This window comes from Rhipicephalus microplus, unplaced genomic scaffold, assembly GCF_043290135.1.
Source record: "Rhipicephalus microplus isolate Deutch F79 unplaced genomic scaffold, USDA_Rmic scaffold_108, whole genome shotgun sequence".
Taxonomy (NCBI): Eukaryota; Metazoa; Arthropoda; class Arachnida; order Ixodida; family Ixodidae; genus Rhipicephalus; species Rhipicephalus microplus.
The window spans coordinates 280,087-306,974 of NW_027464680.1; the positions used below are offsets into that span (position 1 = coordinate 280,087).

The 26,888-nt window shown below is 46.0% G+C and overlaps 1 protein-coding gene across 4 annotated transcripts in view; it reads left to right on the plus strand.

Moving 5' to 3' along the window:
* The window catches only part of LOC119175786 (polyamine-transporting ATPase 13A3-like), a 57,536-nt gene that overhangs the window by 2,350 nt on the left and 28,298 nt on the right, over positions 1 to 26,888 (plus strand). The window contains exons 1-9 of one of the 4 annotated variants that reach the window (XM_075885287.1): positions 5,540 to 5,690; positions 7,256 to 7,332; positions 13,486 to 13,653; positions 15,125 to 15,183; positions 15,798 to 15,888; positions 17,881 to 18,050; positions 24,734 to 24,803; positions 25,455 to 25,589; positions 26,226 to 26,292. In XM_075885287.1, coding sequence (XP_075741402.1) covers positions 5,669 to 5,690; positions 7,256 to 7,332; positions 13,486 to 13,653; positions 15,125 to 15,183; positions 15,798 to 15,888; positions 17,881 to 18,050; positions 24,734 to 24,803; positions 25,455 to 25,589; positions 26,226 to 26,292 — 859 coding nt within the window. In that variant the 5' untranslated portion in view covers positions 5,540 to 5,668. Of the gene's footprint in view, positions 1 to 5,539; positions 5,691 to 7,255; positions 7,333 to 11,392; positions 11,521 to 13,485; positions 13,654 to 15,124; positions 15,184 to 15,797; positions 15,889 to 17,880; positions 18,051 to 23,787; positions 24,091 to 24,733; positions 24,804 to 25,454; positions 25,590 to 26,225; positions 26,293 to 26,888 lie in introns of those variants that run through there. The other 3 variants (XM_075885286.1, XM_075885288.1, XM_075885289.1) reach the window with 3 other exon arrangements.

Sequence of the window (26,888 nt, forward strand, 5' to 3'; positions counted from 1 at the left end):
CACTGAAAAGTGGGGGAACGAATGGTCAGAAAACACTGATTATCTTCGAAGAACGTATCGGACGAGTTGGTAAACTATTTTAAAGAAAAATGCTGGAAAAGCGTAGACGAAGAGAGAAAATAACAGCACGAGTGCATATAGCTAACTGAAATTTTGATTGATTGATTGATTGATTTGTGGGGTTTAACGTCCCAAAACCACCATATGATTATAAGAGACGCCGTAGTGGAGGACTCCGGAAATTTTGACCGCCTGGGGTTCTTTAACGTGCACCCAAATAACTGAAATTTTTGTTCAAAACACAAAGATTGTGATGAAGGAAGAATACACAATACAAGATCTAGACGCGCGCGTGTGCCCAAGAACAAGATACGTACTCATACATTTGCGCAACGAGATAACCAATCAGAGTATTAGATTCGGAAATTTTCGTTGCGGCAATGTCGCAATAGTACGAAATACAACTTGACATTCTTGACGCGTGGCAGCTTGGGCTAGTTGGTATGGCATGACGATAGTTATAGCGCGAGAACAAAACGACGACACAGAGACAGGTCTTTCGTGTCCTTCTTGTCTCTGTGTCGTCGTTTTGTTCTCGCGCTATAACTATCGTCATTCTTGACGCCACGCGTGCAGAGATTTTGGCGCGACATTTGAAAATGAAACTTTGACCTTAATTTTCTCCTGTGTTGAGGGACCTCTAAAACTCTAACCAGTTCATTGTTTCGCTTTAGTCACTAGTGTCCATTTAAGGTATAGATAAAGAGAACACAAAAGGGAAAGGACATACGAAGTTCGTTTTGCCTTTCACTGGCCGTGTTCTTCGTAAACGATTATCTGCTCTCGTGCAGCTTTAGCGCGTCGGATCTGTGCACTGACACCGTTAAGGAAAAGCGGTGAGGTATGTGATAATGACTGCTCTGATAGTGTGCGCATAGCGTGCTAGTAGCTTTGACAGGCCAAGCGTTGCACGCTTGGTGCCGCGAGCGTGCAACGCTTGGCCATTGGCCTCGAGGGCATACCGTAGCGCCACCTACGTGATGACGTCACTCATAGGATGCCGGTTTGACTTTGTCTGCTAGAACAACGCATTTCCTGCGCTTTTGCTGTGCGTGCTTCCGTTTGTTTTGAAGCTCAGTGCTTAAAGAAGCGGTAAGACCTGATAATACGGGCCAGCAAACTACGAATTGGGGCCCCCGGTGGCGCTGTCGTGTCTAATTGACATCGTAAAATCGTGACTAAGAATCGGTGCAGCCATGGGGGACGATGCAGATGGTGTCGCAAAAGCAAAGCTGGCGCACTCCACAATTACTACCTTATCTGTGACGTCAAAATGATCGCAGCGCTGGCCTCTTGTGGAGGTCCTCGTGGCCAGTAGCCTAAGATGTAGCGTGAAATGCGCCCAAACAGCAGTTATCTCGCGTCTAGCGTACATGGTTTGCGATGACCCGGTGTATACACGGTGCACTGTAAAACGCGGCATTTCACAGATAGTACCGTGCACTGTTACCATATATCATTGCGCATTAGAGTGTGTGTTCGTGTTCATAAAAACCGTACTCGATAGTATGCTGACTATGCAGCTGTCCCACGAGAAGCGAAAACAATTCTCGTGCTATATATGCTCAGGTTCACAGCCGACGGCTCATGAGCGCATGACGACGTTGCTTGCCTTACATGTTAAGCCTGAAGTTTCGGGTCACGTGCTCGAGGAAGGCTATAGGAAGTTTAATTTATTGTCTCCGCGAAATTCTCGACCCTGTTAATTCGCCTTTGCGTATCTGCTTTTCATCTGTTTCGGAACGTCGGTTTTTGTAAGCGGCGTAAAATAGAAACATGGCGCGGTGCCTAAAAAAAAAACTTACCCGGGCATGTTTTTCATTATGAATGTCGGTTCAGATTCGGATCGAAGACTATCACCAACTTAATATTTAAAATAAAAAAATTCACTTCTTGTAAGTCTTTGTGTAGTTCTAAATTCTGCGCTTAATGCAACTACACTACCGTATGAATCCTTTAATTTAACTCCGATATGGACCGATCACTAGCCAATGTAGGCTAACGGTCCAGATATCTTGTAATCTTTTCTTTGGTTTGTAATAAAAATCTGATTGATTGATTGATTGTTTGATTGATTGAAACCGAGGAAGTGCGTAGCGCGGGCAACCGAGCCCGATACCTTGATAGCCACGCACTTTCCGATGCGGTGCCACAGCAGTGGTGCCCTCTCTTGCCCGAAGCGTGTATCAATCGCGTGTTTCAATATCACTTTTCATGGTGCTATGTTAGTTAGTGTGATTACATTCTTTTATTATTTCAGAAGTATATATTATTTTATACATTGCTAGTTTATTTTGCAGTGGTTTTTTTTTTGCATTTCTAGCCCCTACTTAGGTCTGTATTGACCACAGCTGCGTGACCATGCGGCATGAGACAGTGAATGACCGAGAAGCCGGTCCCCTAGAGTGGGTATTTTTGCCCCCTTACCTTGAGCTGTTGTGATATGATACTGTGTAAAACATACGCCATGGATGTATTGATTGATTTGTGGGGTTTGGCGTCCCAAAACCACCATATGATTGTGGGAGACGCCGTAGTGGAGGGCTCCGGAAATTTCGACCACCAGGGGTTCTTTAACGTGCGCCCAAATTTGAGCACACGGGCCTACACCATTTCCACCTCCATCGGAAATGCAGCCGCCGCAGCCAACCCGCGACCTGCGGGTCAGCAGCCGAGTACGTTAGCCACTAGACCACCGCGGCGGGGCTCAGACGAGAGAACAATGTTTTGCGTTGTTTATTTAAAATTCGATTTTCGTGCGCACGTGCGTCATGTTCGACTGGTTCTTGCATCGCACCTCGCTCGAATTCGCTGATGTTGGAAGGAAGCAACAAAAGAGAGATGGCAGGGAGGTAAATCAGAAAGACATCTGGTCGGCTACCATAACGTGGGGGATAAGGGAAGGAGACAAGAAAGAGGGAAAGAAAAAAGGAGAAACTGACAGTAATTTCACTGCAGCGTGTAGAACTCTACCGCATGTCGGAGGTTTGGTTTGCTTTATTCAAGACAAAATTGAACATGATTGCCTTGCTGGACACGACTAAAAGCTAAGTAAATGCCTGACTTGGTCGTGTCACCCTGACAGCAGAGCAGAAACATACCGCAAGTACAGTACGCAGAAAATTACAACATCACGTGTTATCTTACACGGGTACCATAGTCGAACAGGAACTGCCAGAAGTGTGAATAAAAGAATAGAAATATAAACAGTCCTTATTCGAGTGGTGGCAAATACAAACAAATGCATGTTTTCTATCAAATAAATTAACAAGATACATCTTCACTAGGAAATCGAGTTGCTCTACAAGACAAATTAGAGTATAATAAACAACAGGCAAGGGGACAATAATGAACAAGGTGCGACGTATACAAAAACATCAACTACAAATTTCAAAAATCAAGAAAATCATCGCTTTCATCCACCAGAAACTCTTTCGTTATTTTTTTAAATGATCTAGCTGAAATTCGGTCTTCCAGTAAATGTAATATAGTTGGGTGCTTGTTTAGAATGTTTGGAATTTGTGACGCTATAATCGTTAGTCACCGTAGTTCGTGCGTGATCTATATTTGTATATTAGGCTCTTTCTCAGCTCGTATGGTGTTTGTTTCACATAATATGTGTCCAAGAATAGTGATGTATTTAGTTTACACTGGTGTAATATCTCTAGACATAGCTTATGTCTAACAGTTTTATAGGCAATACTTTGTACATTTTAAAATATGGTCGAGCACTTTCATAAAGGGGAGTGTTAGATATAGCGCGCTTTTGTAATATCAACAGAGAATTAAGGTTTCACACAAAGACTCGCTCGCTGGATTCCGTGCCGACCGGTTGTGCTCTCGCGATCTCCGACGTCAGCGTAGCTCTGGCCGACTGGGCTCGCCCTACGTCATCTCCTGACGCCGATCTCCGACGACAGCGTAGCTCTGACTTACTGGACTTGCTCTACGCCATCTCCTGACGCCGTCAAGAGCTCTCGCAAGTGGTGACCCGTCCTCGAACTCCTGGGACCGTGTTTCCATCTTTCCTATCTCTTCTATCCCCTCGATATGCCGTCGCTCTCTGGCTTACCACCTCACGCCTCTTTCTCTCTCTCTACGCCTTTATTCCTACCCTTTTAATCCCTCCTCACCCCCATCCCTTGTGAGCTACTGTTGAGGTGTCGCTCACTGAAGCAGAAAGTTACGGGGCTCACTTTTTTCTTCCTTTCTCTCTTAGAACTACTTAGTAGTGTTCACACAAACCTCAAGAAACACAGCAGGGCTTTCAATGCCTTGTGGGCTGTCGAGTGGTGTAAACGCTGCTGTCAATCACTCGATCGCACACCGCGGAGCTGATGAGTGAGTGCGCGATCGAGTGATTCAATTGTGAAAGATCGAGTAATGAAGCGTGGAAGCTTGGGCAAGTTGGTAGGACATAACTGAATGCAGGAACAGCGCAACCTAGAAGTAGTTACTTGGTAACTACAGAAGCGAAAAAACAAGGACAGAACTCTTTTCTGTCCTTGTTTTTTCGCTTCCGTAGTTACGAAGTAACTATACTTCTAGGTTGCGCTGTTCCTGCATTCAGATCGAGTAAGTGAGCCGAGTAAACGTGTTATTGCGTAAGTGAGATGAGAGTGAACTGAGCGTGAGTGAGTCGCGTTCCGGCAAATGAAACGTAAAAATTTGAAAAAACAGCACGTGACAGCACTACCACGGTCCTCGCTTATAGAGCACGAAGCACTCCACTGCATGATTTGGATGGCTAGCAATATACCACGTTGATCGGAATGACTGACAGTGCGGCATGCAATGTTTGCGGCACCGATGAAAACATCGAACACCTGCTGTGCCACTGTCCTCGATTCACCTCAGACAGACAACTACTTGCCAACGCAATGCGGCGACTGGATGATCGGCCTCTTTCTGTGCAGGTGCTATTACAGCAGCGCGTCTGACTGGTGCTGACCCGCAGGTCGCGGGATCTAATCGCGGAGGCGGCGACCGCATTTTCTATGGAAGCGAAAACGCTTCAGGCCCGTGAGCTTGAATTTAGGCGCACGTTAAAGAACCCCAGGTGGTCGACATTTATTTCGGAGCCCTATACTACGGCGTCTCTCATCATTATAGTGTGGTGATTTTTGGACGTTAAATCCCAAGAATTAATTAATTACTCACACTCAGCTCACCCACTCACTCCTCTGCTGGGTACGGCGTTTCAAACCGCGAGCGTATTCGTCGCAGGAACGGCGCCTGTCTAGCTGCTACCTGAACAACTTCAGGTAGCAGCTAGACTGCGGGAATGGCACCGCCGAGGCTTTTTCGCACCTGCAGCAAAATACAAGTGCATATGTGTGTGGGGGGGTGGGGGGTGGGGGGGGACTTCAGGCAGCAAACTGCGGGAATGGCACAGCCGAGGCGCACCTGCAGCAAAATACAAGTATACAAGTGTGAGTGGGGGGGGGGGGGGGGGTGCTGCTGCGGCAGTTGACGCTGAACTAGCGAAGAGCGCTGTCATCAGTGTCGCGAGTCTCGCGCGCGCCCTGCTCGCTGCGCCACGAAACGAATCGAGTCGGTTGCAACACACCGGGTACCCTCGTCGTGCAGCGGCACCCCGTCAACACCCATGAGCCCCACGAGCTGGCATGGTCCGTACAGAACTCTCTATATATTCTTTATCGTTTTTTTTTATTTAACGAGCTGTAAAACCAGCTCTTGTTCTAGTGTGCGCTGCAACGCACGAGATGCTCCAAAGAGGGATAGCTTCCTTCCCGCAATTTTCCGATCTTGTTTCTTTTAGTCTCCGTCATGTCTGTTTATCAACACCTCGCATCATCTCTACATGTCCCAGTAGTTGTTCATTTAGTACATAGCTGTAGCTTGTTTCGAAATTGCTCTCCCCGTCGCGCGTATATTTTCCTCTTTGCTCACCGTGTGTACTGCCCCGTTTCTTTTCTTAAAGTTTTGATATCGCCCCGTTACATATATGTTCAGTGCAAACCGCGCCTACGGTGTTAGAGAAGCTTCCAGCCTGTAGTAGATCATTTTGTTAAGATTACGCCCTCTTCGTGAACATTACAGATTTTTCTGCAACCTACGTCGCCGCTAGCGATAACGCTAGAACGTTGCTATGTGGAGTTTAACATCCCAAAACCACCATATGATTACGAGAGGCGGCGTAGTGGAGGGCTCCTGAAATTTCGACCACCCGGGGTTCTTTAACGTGCACCCAAATCTGAGCACATGGACCTACAACATTAAACATTGTTTGTTTGCAATCCGATGTCCGTGTCTGCTCTATGAGTCCGTCAATCATCTTGAACATCACTGCACGCGCAACCCCGCACGGGTCGACCGGCACACGCATTCGAAATGTATGACTTCGAGCTCGTTCAGGCCCCGCCTCCATATTCCCGCTTTCGACTAAGAACCTCATCGCTCTGCAAAGGTATAACCGTGACTTGAACTGGTATAGCGCATTATGGGCAAGAAGAAACGGCTGAGTAGACCGACACAAGAGGACAGAGCGCTACTAAGAGGACAGAGCGCTAACCGTGACAGCGCCCGACTTGAGCTTGGAGGCCTACTTCTGCAGCCGGTCAAGTCACGTTTGCTTCGGAATCGCTCATCGGTGGAAAACCTGTGATCAGGCTGCGCCGTCGCGGAGCAGTAGTTTTCGACTTATTGGCGCCGCATCTTGGACTGATAGTTTTGTAGATTTGCTGTGTCACAATATGAAATTAGCGTGGTCATGAAACGTTGATTGTACCGGCAAAGCGATTTCGTGCGTGCGAGTTCACCCTAGCACTGTTTGCTTATTTGATACCAATACTAAACAGCAACGTTATCAGTCCAAGATGGCGGCGCTTGAGCGCGTTTGGAAAATGGTCTCTCATTCCTAGTGCTACAGTGGCTACTAGTGCTGACAGTTCCTGTGCTCGTCTGCTAACCCTAAAGTAGGCATCCCGGCCGCAGTCGTCATATTTCGATGGAGGCAAAATATGCTAGCGCTAGAGAGGGAAATAACCTGTACTGTGCGATGTCAGTACGCCGTGGAGATGGCGGAAATTTCGCGGTTTATATAATTCTCATCGTCTGCTGTATTATCGGCTCCATGGTTATCTCTGTCGTTTTCTTTTACAGGGCTTTTCTCGCGTTCGCGGTTAACTCTAGACTTAACCTAATTGTTACTCTTTTTTTTTCTTCGTTGCAGCAAAATGCCGAAAGCAAGGACCACCACCCGTGAGAGATGGTGTCGACTACGTGAACGCAGGGGAAGAAGACCAAATGGTGAGTATATATTTGCATTCGTTGCTGTAATTGTAAGTACTGCTGCGCGAAGGTTCTCACCCAGGGGCGTACGTAGGCAGACGCTTTCTTCGAGGTAGAGGGGGCACCACCGGGCCGGGTGGGCCACCCCCATCATCGGGACTCGTTGAAAGCACCAAATAATTCACAACGTCGCCTTGTTTCACGGTAGGCTGCAGATCGACGTTCGGTGCAGCATAGTCGCCGATATGTGCAGATCGTAAGGGCCCATGCCAGCAATAACGTACCCGAGTCGGCCGCACTAACTCTTGAAAGTACGGCGGTCAAAGCGCGGATATGGTGGCTATATCGCGGGCGTGTTTCCTTTCGAAAAGTCGCACAGAATAAATCGAACGACGCCAACAAGCTCCGACGCAGCGGCGAGTTGCATTGTTCTTAAATATGGCGGTCGCTCGCTTTGAAAGCCGGAATTGACGTCACGTGCAACCTATGTAGTAACAAAAGAAAATAAAATGCTCCACCAAGGTCGCCACCGTAACCAAGGATGCAGAAATGACAGTGAAGTGATGGCGTGTTTCCCGCAGCGGCCTGTCATAGGCCCCGCCGTTCCGGACGTAAAGGTGAAAACAAGTAAACCGATTGTTTCTGAACAAAAAGTCTCGTTCACGTATCCATAACCCGCTCAGGGGATATGTTTCGAGAACATGCAACCCAACGCATTATCAAATGGCATAGGCCCGGCCGAGTAATTGGCGCCCTGATTAGGATAGGGGGGGGGGGGGGGGCAGCCTGTTTTTTTCGTACGTGCACTTATGCGTTTATAGCTTGAGGCCCACGAGCTGAAAACATGGGTGCAGTTAACACGCCAAATTTTAAGCTGTCATTATCGTGGAACAACAAGTAAAGAAAAGCAGCAATAATATTCATAACGCTTTCGAACTTAGGCGAATACGGAAAGCAACGCTGGATGTTTAAAACTTTTTTGTATTTTTTACCTATTTTTTTGATAGACCATGTGTCAATTCATGCCACTCATCTACTTGTACTTTTTTGACACCACTCCTGCTTGGGCCCGAATGTGGCCTGCAGCATGTTTAAAAAAAAATAAACAGTGACCACAGGTTCGACAGTCGAGATATGAGGCTGACTTGGGGGGGGGGGGGGGGGCTGGTAGGGCATCGTCTCCTATTTGGGGAAGGGAGGAAGTGGTTCTTGAAATTGAAAAAGAAAAGTGAACCTCGCAACTGTCTGCAGCTAAGTGTGACACCCGTTGCCTGCGCGCACGTCTGTAATTATTCCTTGGGAGGGCTTCCTGACGTCATTTGCCGCGGGGGAGGAGGTAAGAGGCGAACCGGCCGGGAGGCTTTTCTCTGGGCGGTGTTACGAAGGCGAGACGCCAACACGGTCCCGAAGGCGCCACTGCTCCGAACTCCGCCGACACGGTCACCAGCCGTTTGGTAGCGTGTCACTCAGCTCGCGACTGCTTCTGCGCAGAGCTGATAGACGAGTGGACGAGACGAACGTGAGTTAAGGCAAGGTTTATGTACAGCATAGAAATAGAGGCGTTACAAATTCGGCACTGGGGCCGACAGCTTAGGGACTCGAAGAGCCGAGATATCTTCTCTTGCACGCTGTTACGAAGCGCACCGCCGACGAGGTTACGATGTGTGCCATGAAACTCGCCGCTGCCATGGCCACTGGCTGCGCCGACAGCGAAAGGGCTCGAAGCATCGAGAGGCTTCACTGACGTATAGGTGTACGACTGGCGACGCGCCGCAGGGCTTTTTTTATAGGCACCGGGTGGATCCTTTGAGCCGCCAACGTCCAACCAGAAGCGCCGCTGGCCGTGATGTCAGAATCCTCCAATGGGGTCCGCCGCTGGACCGCGTCTTGCTCATCAAATCCGGAGCCGCTTCGCGGGGTTGTACCCAAGGACGAGTTACGTTGCCACACATTGCGTAAGACTCGCCAGACTGGAATGCGCCGATTGCTTCAACGGGCTCTTGGGCTGAGGGAGCTCGCTACGCGTTGCGTGACAGACCGGTGCCGCCGCTTGATGACGTCGTTGAGTTGAGGCGTAACAGCGGCTGTCCGCGGATGAATCGGCGGGGGAAGAGGAGGCGGGCGTAGAGTGTTCCGAAGAGGAGGACGTTTGCGACGAGGGCGGCATGAGGGTGCAGGCCTCGCATTCCTGATGCGTGGATATGGACGGTTTTTCGTCCTGTTGTGTGCCGGGGTCCTCTCGATTGTTGCTGTCTGCTGTCTCGCAAATCCGGTTCTTTGGAGAGGTTTCTTGGCGGTCCGTGTGGGCTTGCGGTTGAGGCAAAGATGGCTGTACCCCTTCACTGTGTGTACTGGAGAAAAAAGACCAGTGGAAGGTGTTGTCCCTCGCCTGAGAGACAGTTACTGCATCACTTAGCCCCAATCTTCACCCTCTTTCATTTCAAGAATCTCTTTCTCCCTGTAGTTATATATTCGTCGGGGCGCGTGTGCATCATCTTGGCCTGCGTCCTTCCTTCTTACACGAGAATTGTAAACGTTTCAGGTGGATGTAAACTTCATTTATCCACGTTTTGCGAGCATGTCAACGTGCCCCGATCGTGGCGCGGTCGGGACACGTTGACAGATACGTTGACACATGTCTTGCTCGTTGACCTGTTCAACATCTGCCGCGCTGTTGTACGCATGCAGTGCCAACACCCTCGGGATACTCAGGTATGCACCCCCACTTCTTGCCGCAGTGACCCGCTTTATACTATACGGAAAGAGAGAAAGAGGGCGCGTAGCCGTGCGCCCTCTTCCTTCATAGAAAAAAAAAAACGCGGTGCCACGTAAAAAATAGAGAAAAAAATTGGCAGCATATCCACGGAGTGAATGAAGGAGAGTGGGGCGAAGCATTTATCCGTCCATTCGTTCTTGCTTCCGTCCGTCTATGCGTTCGTCCGTCCATGCGTCCGTCTGTGTGACCGTCTATGCATCTATCCGCCCGTCCGTGCGTCCGTCCCTGCGTTCGTCCCGCCCCTGCGTCCGTTCATGCGTCCATCCATGCATCTGTCTGTGTGTCCGTTCGTCCATCTATTCAACACTCCAAGTACCACCAACTCGCATCTTTTCATCATATATTCCCCATATAGAAGCACCGCCATCCAACGGACATTCCAAGGACTAAACGAGAGGTGGCACACGCACACTTTCTTACGGCTTGCGCTTCGGGTCTACTTCCCACCTTTAACCACCTCGAGTTCATGGTATATACTAGTTCACTGTATTCATGGCACTGCAGCCCAATGCTCGCTTAAACTTTCTAAAACCAAGGAGGTTACGCCCAGCGAGTATAACGTAGCAACCTTTTATTGTCAGATAGTGCTCAATGTACATGCCGATGGCTGCTAATGGGAAATGAGAGACAGGAGAATTCGGCTTTTACTTTCTTACGGCTTGCACTTCGTATCTACTTCCCACTCTTAACCACCTCGAGTTAATTCACGGTATATACTAGTTCACTGTATTCATTGCACTGCGGCTCAACGCTCGCTAAACCTTTCTTAAACTAAGGAGGTTACACCTAGTGAGTATAACGTAGCAACCTTTTATTGTCAGATAGTGCTCAATGTACATGCCAATGGCTGCCAATGGGGATCGCAGCGTGCGCGTTAACTAAAAGCCGAATGCTCCTGTCTCTCATTCCCCATCAGCAGCTATTGGCATGTACATTGAGCACTATTCTTTATTGTTCAACAACGCACAGAAGAAATCTCTCACTGGCATTTCCTTGGAGGTCAAAATGTTATACTTGTTACACACTACAACGGCTGCGAGGGACGAACGGGTGCCGCTAGAAGGAGCCTCGCCCCTAAACAAACACGCAATGGTGGTGGTAGTGGTTAGAAGATGAGAAAAGGCACCTAATTTCTGCAACGCGGGCGGGAGCACGGCGCAGTGCCTCACGCGATGACGCGCTGCAACACGTACGTGTGGTTGGGCCACTGGGTTGGGCCTACGCCACGTCCTCTTCCTCTGGAGAGAGAGGGCACACGGCTACACAAAGCCGCGCGCCCTCTCTCTTCAAAGAGGGCGCGGCGCCGCGTCAGCAAGCCATGCGCTGCAACGCTCGTCTTCTTCTGTCCCTTTGTCGTCGTTCTGTTGTCGCGCTATAGCAATCGTCAGGTCATACCAACTAGCCCGAACCGCCACGCTGCTAAGTAACGCGTACGTATGGTTTTTAGGAGCGAAGCTCCTTAGGGTGTGGGTCGACCTCTCGTAGAAATAATATCACTAGATGGCATTAGTGATTTTCGCATAGTTGACGATTAAACGGGATAGATGGCGCTGTTATATTGTGGAATTTAGAGTAACTGTATATGGTCCATATACAGTTACTCTAGTAAAATTTACAGCATATCCGCGGAATGAATGATAATGAATGGGGCGAATCGTCCGTCCATTCGATGCGTGCTTTAGGGTGATAGCTGCGGACGGACGCTTCGCCCCACTTATCATCAATCACTCCGTGGATATGCTGTGGATTTTTTTTTTTTTTTGAGTGTTTGCCTTGCGTCAAACGCGGCTCTCACTGCCGTCTCGATGTTCTTTCCTGTTTTCTCTCTCTTTTTTCCCAGTGCCGCCGTGTTTGCTGCACATGCGCGTCGTCTCCACTGACAACTGAATTGCAGCCAGAAGGGCTGCCGATTTTTGAGCGACCGCGCTTTCTTCCTGCATATATGGTAGTGGCAATATGCTAGGAAATGTTTTCGTTCGAGAGAGGAACGGAGTGTGTTGCTACGTTCAGGCATGGACGTTCAGACATGGGGCAGCATCGCATGCCCGTGATCACCGTGCAACGGGGAAAAAGCATTCTGCTCTTCCACCGAGATAGTACACACGCACTCACATGCACACAGACACACCAACCAACCGGCTTTCAAAACAAATTTATTCGTTTGTGTTAACCTCTACTCACTTTTGCTTTGCATTGTTTCAAAAATGCTTCATTTTCGACTTTGTACCAAGTGATATTGAGTTGCCCTTTGTTCTAACCTGTGTATGCTGTGCAAAGATTTGTAATTTTGTCACTGATTCCTCATTGACCACGTGCATGCTATTTTATATTTTTTTTTTTGTTAAACTGTTTTTGTTCAATGAATAATTGCTCACACATGTATATTTGCACTCATAATAACCTATCCTTGGAATTTGAACATGTACCCCCAAACCCCCTTATGCATGCAGGGGCTTTTAAGTAGGTAGGTCTCAATCTCGAAAAAAAATTTTACAGTTGTACAAAAATTGCTATTATACTTATGGGTTGTAAGGATTAGATAGTTTGAAACTTTAATATGATGAAATGGCTAAAGATGCGAAAAGTAATACTGTTGAACCCCTTTATAAGAGACATTGACATAAGAGACAAAGGGTACAAAAGACACCAGTGTGCCTACATAAAAATGGGGGTGGATAAGAAAGTGCATATGTGTTACCCTGCTTATAAGAGACACCTTATATAAGAGACAAGAATAGTAGCACGGTGCATGTCTCCTATAAAGGGGATCAACTGTATTTATAAATATCAAAGTGTACCGAATGCTGTTTGAAATAGGAGATGGGGTAGGGTGGTTGGAACACTTAGAACAGTTTCGAAGATGTTAGTCGCTAAAAACGGTAACAAATTCACAGTAGAATACAAGAGAGGGGACTGACGAAACATGCACGTTGCACCAGCAGTCACTACTGAAACTGGCCGGTAGGATTTAAACGTGTCCCACAAGGGTTTTTAAAATCTTTAGAACGTACTTAAACAACTTATCATTATGTATTATGTATGCAAAGAGGCATTTATGGCAACATGCAGGTGCTGTTGAATATGAAACCTTCAGTTTCTGTTTTGTATTTGTCGAAGGGGGATTTGAAAAGAAGGTCATAACTTTTGAATGGCCTAAACATGATTACTTTTGCTAAATACTCATGAATAGATAGAGAACTTGAAAATGCTTATTCCAAAAGAATATTTCATAACAAAAAAAATTAATTTTCGAAGGTGGTGGCCTACCATTTAAGCAAAAAATGAATATGGATCATGATGATGGCCATGTTATTTCATCATATAGAGTGGCATCCCTCAAAGCCTGCAAATCAATTCATGTTGTAAATAACGTCTTGTTCTCGCATCTTTTGCAGGAGGTGTTTGGGTACCAGCCAAATGGCTGTCGCACCCTGGCCACCTGGTGTGGCATCCTGCTGACGGCAGGCCTGCTGCGACTCCTCTTCCACTGGCACCCCGCCTGGTGGCTTTACTGCACACATCAGCGCTGCCCTCTCCAAAAGGCCGTCAGAGTGTTGCTCGTGGTGTGTTTGTGCTCGTCTTATTGGTGATTGAAGCAATGTTGTTGAACCTGCCACTGTCGTTTAGGGGTTACTGTGCTCGACCGCTCACCCGAAGGTCACAAGATGGAATCCCACACGATGTGGCGAAAGCTTGAGGCCTGTGTGAGACTGTGGGTAGATTTAGGTGCACATGGCAGAACATGACATAGTCAATTTTCAGAACACTACACTTAACAAGGATTCTTGACGTGATATGCCCAGTGCAGAAGAATCATGAACACCAATCCAAACAATAATTTGAAGTGAGCCACAGGTTGTGCGACAGTAATAAATAGTGTGTTAGGGCAACCATATTTCCTTGAAGTCCCTGGTGTAGCCAATAACGTTTCTAAGCTTGTATGACAGGTATTGCACCACAGAGTCAAGTCTTTTGAAATGCGCTGAACGGGATAGAAAAAGCTTTTCTCATCATCTAGCCGAACAAGAAGATTACTTGACATTATTTTTGTTCTTTATGCTTCAGTGCTATTTTTTCATAACCAATTCCAATTCACAAGAAGCTTCCAGACCATGTGAATAAATATACTTCAATCTCATAATAAAGAAGTTGCATTTTATACAAAAATTACTTTGATATATCCAAAAGTTTGTTATAAATATTTATTCCTAACAATATACTTACCGCAAACCATTTTTTATTTACTTTGTTATAACTGATATTTCGTTATATATGGTTTTGCCATATCGAGGTAACTGTGGTTTTGGGACCTATAACTCCAACAATTGTATTAATACTGTTCTATGATCTGCAAAAGGAACAATCCATAATAAATTGACGTTTTTCCTGTTAAGAACGTGGAGAGCTTTTAGTTTTGTCTACTGACATAGTTGGCCAAGTCTAGTAAGCAGAAAAGTTGAGGGATTACATCTAAACAGAAGCCCAAAGACAGTGGCCTCTTTTTTCTGGTGTTCTACACAAGCTCCATACAAGAAGATTTATTCTCTCAAAGACATTATGCACTCTTTGTTTTTGAGCACTTGAAAGTCCACTTCCTCTACATTAAAATAAATAACATTTAAATAGTTGACATTAAAATAATTAACATTAAAATAGTTGATTGACAATGCAAATGAGCGGAAGCTTCTTGGGGCTGCCGATTCACAGATGATATGCTAGGCACGCGACAACCTGTGTGCCTGTACAACTTATTACTACCAGCATCTCTAACTGTCTTCTCAGCAGAGCTTGTGTCAAGGCACACATTTTTGTATATACTTTTATTAGTTGAGCACATAAAAAAAAAAGAGGACAGGTATCTCGTCTTCTTCTCTATTTGCATGTTCATTGTGGGCTGCGTCATTCATTTTAATGAACTTTGGCATCTTAATCTACATTCTAACTTTTGTGGATTGCTCTTGTGCTTTTTGCTAATCAGTGGGCTTTTGATTAAAATTCCACATTGCACTTAATTGCTTTTCTTTAATTTTTCAGGATCAGTACAAACAGCTTTTCGTAGAAAAAGTTCAGACTATCCGGTCTTCTGAAGTCAAGTAAGTATTTTTTGCATGTAATTGTTTTAAATACATCAATTCTTGTCTTTTGAGTGCCCCAGGTTTGTTAATATTCATGCAATAAGAACAAGTATTAATATAATCGATTGCCTACTACATTTAGTAAGAAAGCATTCCCAAGCTTTTGAGAATATCTATAGGTGCCACCGGAACTCCCCTTCCCAGTCATCCACAAGGGGTGAAGTTCTAGAGACCATGCTTCTTTATTTGAACAAGTTTGCCTGACAGATATCATTTGAGTGATTACTTATGTAATTGAAAGTTTTGCAATTGTACCTGATGTGAGATGTTAGTGCTGCATATGGATAACATCACGAAATTTCAAAGGGTCTTCTCACTGGATTAAAAATAATACTCTGCGAAAATGACTTTTATGTCACAATTTCTTCTTGTGCTAGCAAGTTATTCTACTTCTCACAATAAAAAAGAAAAGAAGTCAGTTTGTAAACAAGAAAATGTAATTGTCAGACTTGTTCAGTCATCTGTAGTCTGATGCAAAGTGGTTTTGGAAGGAGGAGACAGCATCATGTTCATGATTTGCACGTGACATTTCTAGCAGTACAGTGACCCCCCCTCCCCCTTTTTTTTTGCAGTGTGTCACTTATGCTATCTGTAATAGGCCAAGCAGATTCCTCTTTTCAAGAGTCAAATAAACTTGATGGACTTGTGATCTTGAAACCAGGAGTGAGTATTTACTGCTCCTTTTTTATTGGTTAGATATATGTAAACACTGAGTGTACTGTTTACTGTGTGCATCAGCTGACATTATAATAATGAAATATGCTCTTCAGCACACAGTGCTGTTATATAAGGCAGACTTCATCACTACGTCAGTCTACATTTTGTAGTATCAGTTGTACGATGCTGATATTATCATAATTTGCAACTTAATATTTTTACTTGGAGTTTCATAAGTGTACTACAACCTTAAAAAAAAGGATAAGCTGCCAATGATCTGTATATTCTGAATATTTGGGCTTATAAATTTTGTAACTTGCTGCTTTGAAGTATTTTCAATGTCGTTTTTAACTGAACTAAAGAAACTATAGAGTTGAGCATGTCTTGTCAGATACCAAACTCGCAACAGGGCACTTTTGTTGAGAACTGTGGTAAAGAAACCGTGAGCTCTGGCTTGAATTTATGGCTTTTGATTGCAGCATTAAGTACAATTTGCGTGAAATCAAACAAAAGCTCTGTTTCTTTGAGTTTTCAAGCTTTTAGTCAGGTTAAATGTATTTTGCGATAAAAGCTGCAGTCTGTGAGGTTTTAGAGCACATGACTGCATGGTACATGGAAAGCTTGCCTTTGAAAACAATATGATACCAAAAACGCACAAAGAGCTCACACATGCCCTTTGCCGATTTAAAGGACGTGAAGCAGCACTAGTTGCATATGCCGCTGCATCTGTTCTTTGCCCTTTGTCGTTACTTTCTTGCGCGAAGTTTATGCAGATATTAAAAGGTGTGTCAGAAAAAGGTTTCAGTAATATAAGTACTTTATTAACCTGCATTGTTCTATAGACAAAGTGCTTGTATCTTTTTCCCATGACTTGTCCCTTGTGCACATTGGCGATGCAACTTAATATAGCATTGTGCCTTGTGACTGATTTGAGCTGCACGTATCTCAAAACTAGGATTTGAATCCAAACCACCGTTTATTAATGTTGCACAGTTACAACATGGTCGCACTTATAATGCATACTTAGTTTGGTATGGGGTGAAAAGGGTCATTAGTATTAACTTCAAATGTGTTCAGTCAGATGACACCACTATGTGCGGATTGAACGAATTGCGAGGTTCAAGGTTGGAACAGAAGAGAGTGGGCAACAGCACGATGCTCTACCGACTGAGCTACAGCAGCTATTATCCATTCTACGGGATGTGTTCATTTAAACTAGGAATTGATAGTCAGCGCCACTATGACGGCGAGTGTGGAACACTCTTTTTCTGCATTCTGGTGTCGCGAAGCACGTGATGCAATAGTATACATGAGCATGCTGGAAAGCGAGAATTTAGCTGGAGCAGCCAGGAATCGAATGCACAACCTCCTGCTTGACTTTTATTAATGACTGAGCATAACTACAAGTTATATATGCGCCACAAGCATTTTATGAGTACCTTGCACAAAAAAAGCAAGTTTGCAGGTGTGTGTGTGTGTGGCAGCATCCATTTAAGAGATTACTTGATTTGTCATGTTCCCCCAAAGTTTCTTTTTGTGTTGACAACACTGATTGATTGATTTATATGTAGGGTTTAACGTCCCAAAACCACCATATGATTATGAGAGGCGCCGTAGCGGAGGGCTCCGGAAATTTTTACCAAATGGGGCTCTTTAACGTGCATCCCAATCTGAGCACACAGGCCTACAACTTTTCCGCTTCCATTGGTAATGCAGCCGCCGCAGCCGGGATTCGATCCCACGATCCTCGGGTCAGCAGCCGAGTACCTTAGCTACTGCACCACCGCAGTAAGGCATGTTGACAACACTGCTTTCGCAAGTGACTGAAAGTCTTTTGCTGAGGCACATAGCTCAACTGAAAGCTGTGCCAGCATGACCTGGGCAGTTCAGAACCCCCAGCTCTGTGTTTTCTCAGTGCCAAGGGACATATTTGCATGTGGTGTGCTGAAAATGCCAATAGAGCGTTGTAGTACTCATCGTACTCATCTGCCATTTCAGGGTTTGCTACAGTCGACCGAGGAGTTAGTCTACTTTGAGAACAAGAAGATCCGCTATATCTGGGATGCGGAACTCAAGGCATTCACAAGGTTGAGGGGTTTCGATAAAAATGTCACGTGTTCTTACTTTCACCAGCAGAAGGGCCTTTCGCTCCCAGAGCAAGTGGTTAGGTAGTGTACAATTATTTTGTTTCTGTTCTGAGTGTGACGCTCGTTTGTCTCTGATACTGCCATTAGTGAAGCAGTCTCTGGCAACACAGAGAAACCAGGCTACGGTGCCTGCCACCCTCCCCCCTAAAAGAAAACATATTAGCTGAAAGAAAAAAAAAATAGTGACTAACACTAGGTAATAATAACGCAGCTACACTTCTTCTAGGACGAGTTGGTTTGCATTACTAAAGACATTGTAGGGCAGAAGAACATATAAAATGGTGAGCACAGATTTTCTATAATATAGGGAATGTGCATCTGCCTACAAATTGTACAACCCACAGGTGGGAACCATAATTTCATCACCCATTCTGTACAGAAGTAAACATACTTGGCATTTTAATTATGATGTAGTTACTGAGCTGCGCATTGCTGTGTGTTACCATCAAAGCTTAGTAGAATGATCGTTCAGGGTTTTTTTGCAAATGAATATCTATCTGAAAGCGTCTTGTAATTGTGACACAAATTGCAGAACTTGTTAATGATCAAAATTAAGATGGGCACCAACAGTAGCATGGCCAAATTTTTTTTTTTCAGTCATACTTCATTTATGTCAGTGCATGCTTGTGTATATGGGTGTGTATATATATAGAGAGAGAGACAGAGAAGAGACACAACTTAGCGGTTCTCTTGATTTTATTTCCAACAGTTTCGATCAGTGGACCGGTCTTCATCAGGATTTGCGAACAAGTGCCACTCGCTTGTTCGCAAACCCTTACGAATACCCGGCCCACTGGTCGAAACCGTTGGAAATAAAATTAAGACAACTGCTAAGTTGTGTCTCTTCTTTTCCCAAGTACATTATTGAAAAAACTTATTCAGTTATTAAGAAATGGCTGCCATCCATGCCACTTCTGTGCGGTTGTCGGCGCGCAGTCCATGCGTTCCTATAAGTTGTGCTGTCATCGGAGATTCTTCGATCAAGTATGCACACCAAACGTTCAACCCCCTGGAACCTAGAACCCCTGCATTCTTTTTCTACCGGGGAACACACTTCAACGACGTCCCTGGCTTATTCCACCGTTTGCCACCAACACTGCTGAGGCTGGTGATTCATGTGGGAACTGTGGAAATCACAAACAATGGGTGCGCACAGGCTCTGATGGACTCGTTGAGTGGATTTACCAGGAGCGACCGAACCTTGAGCTCTGCATCAGCCTACCGCCAACCAAAGCCCCGAACCGCCACCGCCGAGGTTCGATCAAAAGGTTTGTACACTGGTTCAACAAGGAAGCATCCCACTTCGTAAGCCATGTGCGCCACTTCTGCCATCGAAAATATTTGGGTCGCGGTGTCTTCTATCTCGACCACGCCTTCCATGAGATGCCATCTTGGAGGGTCCTCGTCGCCAACGACCTTCACTCAAGCTTTGAGGGCATAGCGATGCTGGCGCTTCATTACAGAGGACTACTCTCCACCAGGACGAGCTGCTGGCACCCGCATAACTTGCAGCCAGCCAGGAACGCTGCCCTCGTTGGTGCGGCTCTCCAGTTCCTGCCGGGAACACGATCTTCACAAACTCTCCGTCCCTGCTAAATCCTGTGCCACTTGCTCCGAGGCCTGCCACTGGTCAAACTTCACCGACAATGGCCTGCAAAAGCCGCTCGACGACCGGCACGGTCGAACGCTAACTGACTGTTCAGGTATTGTTCATTCTCCCAAGGTGAGATCACGCTCATTTATACACATTAGGAAGGCAATTGAGAAACATGTAAAATACGACCTCCGCTACTCGACGCTGATGTCATACTCAACCTGTAATTCGGTACCGAAAGGTTTGTCTCTCAAACTCTAAATCCTGCAATGACAACATTAAATTGAGAAGAACAAGCACAGTAAAGGTACTTGTTCGGAGACCCTGACAAAAACCGGTCCACTGGTCGAAATCGTTGGAAACAAAATTGAGACAACCGCTAATTTGTGTCTCTTCTCTTCTCAAGTACGTTTGGCCCATTGGAAAAGCTTCTTCAGTATATATATTGTTACGGTTGAATTAAAGGATAGGTGGATTTATTTACAGGGTGAAGATGAAGTTCGGCAGTCGCGGTAAAGATGGAGTCCTCAGGCCGCACCAGACAACGTCGTCTTCCTCTTCTACCTACCCGGCACCTACTACAGCCCGGCTCATACCTTAGCAATCCCCAGTTCACAGACGAAGCCCGCTGGGCGAGTTTAAGCCACTGGTGGGATGAAACTTCTTGAGGCGAGCCACGTGCACCAACTGCGTTCGATTTGACCGACAAGAAGGTGTCGTCAAGCGTGCCACAACGTACGTCAAGTCGATCAAGCGATCTACAATGACGTAGGGGCCTGTGTACTGGGGTAAAAACTTCTGACATAAACCAGGTTTTCGTTGGGGGGTCCACAACCACAGGAATTCACCTTTGCGGAATGAAATGGAATCATGGCGCTGATCGTACCGTAGCTTGGAGGGATCTTGTGATGCCAGTGTGCGCAGGCGAGCAATTTGGCGGGCTTCTTCAGCCAGGCACAATGTTTCGGCCACGGACTCATCGGTATAGAGCTTAAATGGGAGGATTGTATCAAGGGAGCTGCGTGCTGATCGAGCGTAGAGCAGATAGAAGGGCGTGAAGTCCGTGGTCTCGTGCTTCGCTGTATTGTATGTGTAAGTAATAAATGATAAGATCTCATCCCAGTTTTTGTGATTGGATGCGACGTACATAGCGAGCATGTTAGTAAGAGTTCGATTGGTACGTTCTACAAGACCATTCGTCTGGGGATGGTATGGTGTCGAATGTCTGAACTGTGAAGTGCAGAGGCGAAGCAATTCTTCCACAGCGTCCGTGATGAATTGGCGACCACGGTCACTGATGATTACTTGAGGTGGACCATGGCAAAGAACAACGGAGCTTAACAAAAAGGCAGCGACGCCATCAGCTTTGAATGATGGTATCGCAGCGGTTCCAGCGTATCTGGTAAAGTGGTCGAGGCACACTATTATCCAGCGGTTGTTCGAAGATCGCGGAAACTGACCCAATAGGTCGATGCCCATTTGTTCGAAAGGCGTAGTAGGTGGTTCTACGGGGTGAAGAAGGCCGTGCGGTGCACTGGTAGGTCGTTTGTGACGCTGGCAGTTCTCACAGCTCGAGACGTATTGTTTCGTAAAATCTCGCATTCGAGGCCATTAAAAATGCTGCTGCACTCGATTCAGGGTGCGAATAAACCCAAGGTGCCCGGACGTTGGATCATCGTGCATAGTACGGAGAACGTCGCTTCGAAGACTTTGAGGTAAAATCAGTAAATAACGTGCACCAGTTGCTGAGTAATTCGTTTTGCACAACAGTCCATCACGAATGCGAAAGCAACCACTGCCTTTGATATTCTGAGCGTCAAGAAACAAAGGGTCGAAAGATATTGGCGCCAGGAAACGTGTGAGAGACCGCAGCAAAACAGATGTCGAAGGTATCTGCACTGTCCTCCGTCGTGGTCATAGGTAGGCGAGAAAGGCAATCAGCGTCCTAATGAGGTCGTCCACTCCTGTACGAAATGCTGAAGTCAAATTCTTGAAGGCGTAAAGCCCATTGAGCAAGGTGGCCAGAAGGGTCTCGGAGGGTAACAAGCCAACATAATGAATGGTGGTCTGTCACAATCGTGAATGGACGACCGTAGAGATAACATAGAAACTTCTGAATGGCGAATACAGCCGCTAAACATTCTTGCTCTTTCACCATATAATTCATTTCAGCCTTGCTTAGAGATCGACTCGTATAAGCAACAACATGCTCTGCATTATCATGGCGCTGAACAAGCACACCTCTGATGCCAATTCCACTTACGTCAGCACTTCTGTAGGAGCAGAAGGATCGAAATGACAAAGAACAGGCTCAGATATCAGTAGAAGTTTTCAGTTCATAAAATGCGGCATCACAATCAGGTTTCCATTCGAATGGGCTGTCCTTTCACAACAAGCTCGTCAGTGGGTGTACTACGTCCGCGAATCAGGGCACAAAGCGGCGAAAGTAGGAACATAGGCCCAAGAAGCTGCGAAGTTCCTTCAGTGTGTGGGGTGGTTTGAATGTGCCGACTGCTTTGATTTTGCAGGGATCTGGCCTGACACCATCTTTGTCAACTAGGTGACCGAGGACTAAAGCTTGTCGTTCACCAAACCGGCACTTTTTAGAGTTAAAAATCAAGCCAGCCTTTCCAACACAGTCTAAAACAAGGCTTAAACGGACGTTGTGCTCTTCGAAGGTTCGCCCAAAAATGACGACGTCATCCAGGTAGCATAAGCACACCTCCCATTTAAGACCACGGAGGACAGAGTCCATAAACCTTTTAAAAGTGGCGGGGGCATTGCAAAGCCCAAACGGGATCACATTGAATTGGTACAGTCCATCAGGCGTCATGAATGCGGTATTCTCCTTGTCTGAAGGGTGCATAGGTATCTGCCAATATCCTGATTGTAGGTCTATTGAAGAAAAGTACGAAGCCGAATGTAAGCAGTCAATAACATCGTCAATCCTAGGCAACAGATATACATCTTTTTTGGTCACGGCATTGAGTCTTCTGTAATCAACGCAGAACCATCAGGCACCATCTTTCTTCTTAACCAAGATGACCGGTGCTGCCCACGGGCTACACGACTCTTCAATGACACCCTTCTTCAGCATTTCCTGAACCTGGTCGGAAATAACTTTTTGTTCTGGTGACGACACTCGGTAAGGCTTTTGTCGGATCAGATGGGCAGTGCTGGTGTCAATCTTATGGTGAGCGTGAGAACAAGGTAAAGGTAGTGGCTTCTCCTCTTGGCAAAAGTCAAACACAGAAGCATGTTGCCTCAACAGATGGCGTAACGTCTGCTGCTCGTGTGACCGCAAAGTGGCGCTAATCATGCCTAGGATCTGCGACTCGTAAGAGCAACTGCGCTTGCCAGAGACTGTACCTTTCTCGCTTTCATCGTTGTTAACAACTGCTACAGAACCTTCAGTAGGATCATTGAAGACACCAAGCTTCATTCTTCGAGGGAGCACAACCGGCATTGGCGAACAGTTCAGTGCCCACAGAAAGGTCTCTCCTTCATCAACAGATACCAAACAATAAGGGACGAGTATGCCTTTCTTAGCACATTGAACGATGGCAGGTTCAACGATGGCGTCAAAAGACGTGGCAGATTCTGGGGCGAACACCGCAACTGACCTCATTGACTATGGCGGCACTGTCAGCTCATTGGAAACAATCAAAGCGTCCTTTGCGGCCTGCGGCGCCTCATCAACGAGAGCAGGAACAATGTCACCGCTGACGGAAAGTTCACCGCTTCCACAGTCGACGAAAGCGCCACAACCTTGGAGAACGTCAAGACCGAGAATCACATCGTGGGTACAACGTTGCAGCACAAGAAACTCTGTTGGGAACACCTTTCCTGCCAATAAGACATTGACAGCACAAACTTCGACAGGATGAAGTACTTCCCCACCAACACCACGAAACCTTGTTGATTTGCCCTAAGAAAATATAACTTTGCAACCAATGCGACTTTTGAAAGAAAGACTCATAACTGATATCGTAGCACCAGTGTCCACCAAAGCACTTGTACAAAAGCCATCTATTTCCACACGTATCTTGTTCTTGGACATTATAACTGGCGGAGGCATCTGAGGCAAATCCTGTTGTGCGACCTCACCTCCATCGGTCACGCTGGCTAGTTTCCCGGCGGCAGCGGCGGTGATGACAGGCGTCGTCCCGGCGAAGGGGAACAATGCAGTTTGCCAGATGGAGGTGTCAAACTACGGTCAGAAGCGGGAGAACTGCCACTGTGATTTCCCCGCCGTGAGGTACTCCTGGAATAGGCGGGCCAATGACCGTTGTTGTGACCAGTGCCCGCTGGCGGAAACTCTGATGGGGAATGGTACCGAGATATCGGCTCTCTCTGTCGACGACAGAACCGAGCTATGTGCCTGGCGATACCGCAACAGTAGAACAGAGGGGCTTATGCATTGTACTCCTGGAAGGCATTGCACTGATCGACGTGGTGGTGGTACAGGTACATCTTCGTTCGGGTCGTAATAGGTGTTGGCTAGCTGCATGGGGTTAACTGAAGCGATCTTCGTACCTCGGCAGCGGGTAGTTATTGCGCTGTGACCTCGGTGGTGAGGGTGGCCTGTAGTTGCAGTCATCGATGCCTGCTGTGGCAACTTACACGGGAGGGCGAGAGAGAGGCGGTGCGAGTGTAGCTTCGTACGGCATCGGGCGAGCGTGTCGAGTGAGCTCTTCTTGAACGATCTGCCGTATTGTCGACGCGATCGAGATCAAGTGGCGTGTATTCGTCAACAATTGTCACGGTGGTTACATTCGGTAGGCGACCGAACTTGGGGGTGATACGTCACATCTTCAGGGTCTCGAATGTGCGACAGTGGCTTATGACTTGAAAACATGCATATAATACACGTTCATGCTTCCCTGCAACACGTAGCTTATTGTGCATGGCCTGAATCTTTCTTTGCACTTGAAATTTGTTTCTCTCTTTCAACACCTCCCGTTTCTCTCTCACCTGTCTTGATTACTCCTTCCTTATGGTCTTTTTTTTTATGGAGACACTTGCCTGTTGCGACCAATGTGTGTTTTTATTTGCCTTGTTCTCATGTGCCTCTGCCCCTGATTGAAGCTGTGCTCCTTGACTTTTTCAGACGAGTTCTTTTTGGGGATAACGTAATTAGTGTCCAAATACAGTCAGTCTTTCGTATTCTCTTTCAAGAGGTTAGTCTTGTATACCTCTCACTTTTATTTGGTTATAGCGCTCTGGTATAACTTTTGAGCAGTTGAAAAGCTTTTAGTGGCACTTACATAATTGGCCTTGTAAAAAAGCCATTTGTGATGCATGCTCAGCCTCCTGCTCTTTCTCCGTGTAGCCTAGCTTCCAGTTAGTATTCTCGCATCTCTTCAATAATAGACGCGCAAATTAAGGTGAACAATAGTGCCGCGGTGCCTGATGTGGCTGGGCCTAAGCATTGCTGCGAACTGCAGATAGCGGCTAGACTTCAAAACCTGCCTTGCTCAGTTCTTTTCTGTTAGTATACCAGGCACAATATATGTATTTTCTGGTTTCATATCAACTCTGACAAGTTACAGATGCTCGCCTGTAACTTCAAAACCAGTTATTGGCTTTTGATCTATGCTCATTTGACAATTTATATGATATAGTACTGTGCAAGATTTATTTAGTGCTGCTTGAAAAAGAAAGACTTGCAATAGACAGTTGACAGTACAGTTCTAGCGTAAGGAATAGAGAAGTTAGAGTCCTGCTCAAGAAGTATATGTCTTTACATAAACTGTTTTTGGGCCAGTTGTTCTAAGCTCGGTGCTTCTTCATTGTTTAATTGCATATGTGTCTTTGCCTCTCTCGTTCAGGTTCTCGAGCCTTTCTATGTGTTTCAAGTATTCAGCGTAATCATCTGGTTTTATGACGGCTACTACTACTATGCCTCATGCATCATCGTCATGTCTGCATTGTCTCTAGTCACAAGCGTGTACCAGATCAGGCTGGTAAGTACAGTGGTTATGGCTCATTGGAACGTTTCCTTACTATGTCGATAACTTTTTATTGGCCTGTGGTACATTTATTTCTTTTAATTTGTCAATAAGAAGATGCATTGTTTGATATTTACATAATGTGTTGCATGCCTCATAAGGTATGCTTTGAATTTTGTGGCATGAGTTTGTTTATAACATGCAATACATACACAACTGGTTTTATGTTGTTATACTCTGGAAACTACGAATGAGATTTAGCAGTCAGGAGTTTGTGCAGCACATTTCTTGTTTCTCTTACTTTCTTTAAATTGCGACATTTTAAGGTTCAAACTAGGACACTCCAGGAATTAATAATTTTTCCTTCACACTCTCCCCGTAATTATGCCTGACATAATTGTTCAGCAAAGTGGGAGCGCAGAAGGAAAACACACACGAGGAAAAGAGGCTGTACTGTGTGCCTCCTCTTTGCTTCGTGTGTGTGTTCCTCCCAGGCTCTCAGTTCACTGAACAATTACGAATTACAAGCTTGCCCACCTTTTTATCCTGTTGCTACGCCTGACATGTATGGGTTCCATCTGATTGGAGTTGGTCAGTGGCAACTTTCTTTGTTTGTGATCTCTTATGTGCCCTTTGTCTGCACTCTTACAGAGTCAGAAGGCTTTGAGCGACACTGTACATGCTGTGGATGTGGTCACAGTCAAGCGATGCGAAGGAGGTGAGTCACGATCACAATCACTATATCATTCGTCATTTTATTTATCTTGTAGCTTCAACTAAAGAAACTTTACCATGTTTGTCTATTGCATACCAACAGGCATAATGGGCAGGTCTTTCATTATCAGTAATGTTTTGCAAATTATGAGATTCCTTAATCGCCGTTGAGTCTATTATAGTCCTTCTTTATTTTAGCGTCGCGGTGATTTATCGAAAGGTTTGAGGACACTGTGATTGAGGACTAAAGGTGAAATAGAGTAGAACGAAAATAAGCTGACATATTTCTGTGTATTTTCTTGCACACTTGAAACTTTTTAGTGCAAAAGGAGACCTCATGCATTTCTTCAACTCGCTCAGCCTTTGCATCATATATAATGTAATGTACCTTTCATAAAAAGCTGCCATCACTATAGATGGGAGGAGACACTGTCGAAGTCCGAGATTTTCTGGAAACGAAGTTGGTGTGGAGAATTTCAAACGTGCGCCCCACAGCGGTGGTGTAGTGGCTACAATGATTGGCTGCTGACCTGGAGGTCGTGGGTTCGATTCTGGTAGTCGCATTTCAGTGCAGGCGAAATTCCCGAGGCTCATGCACTG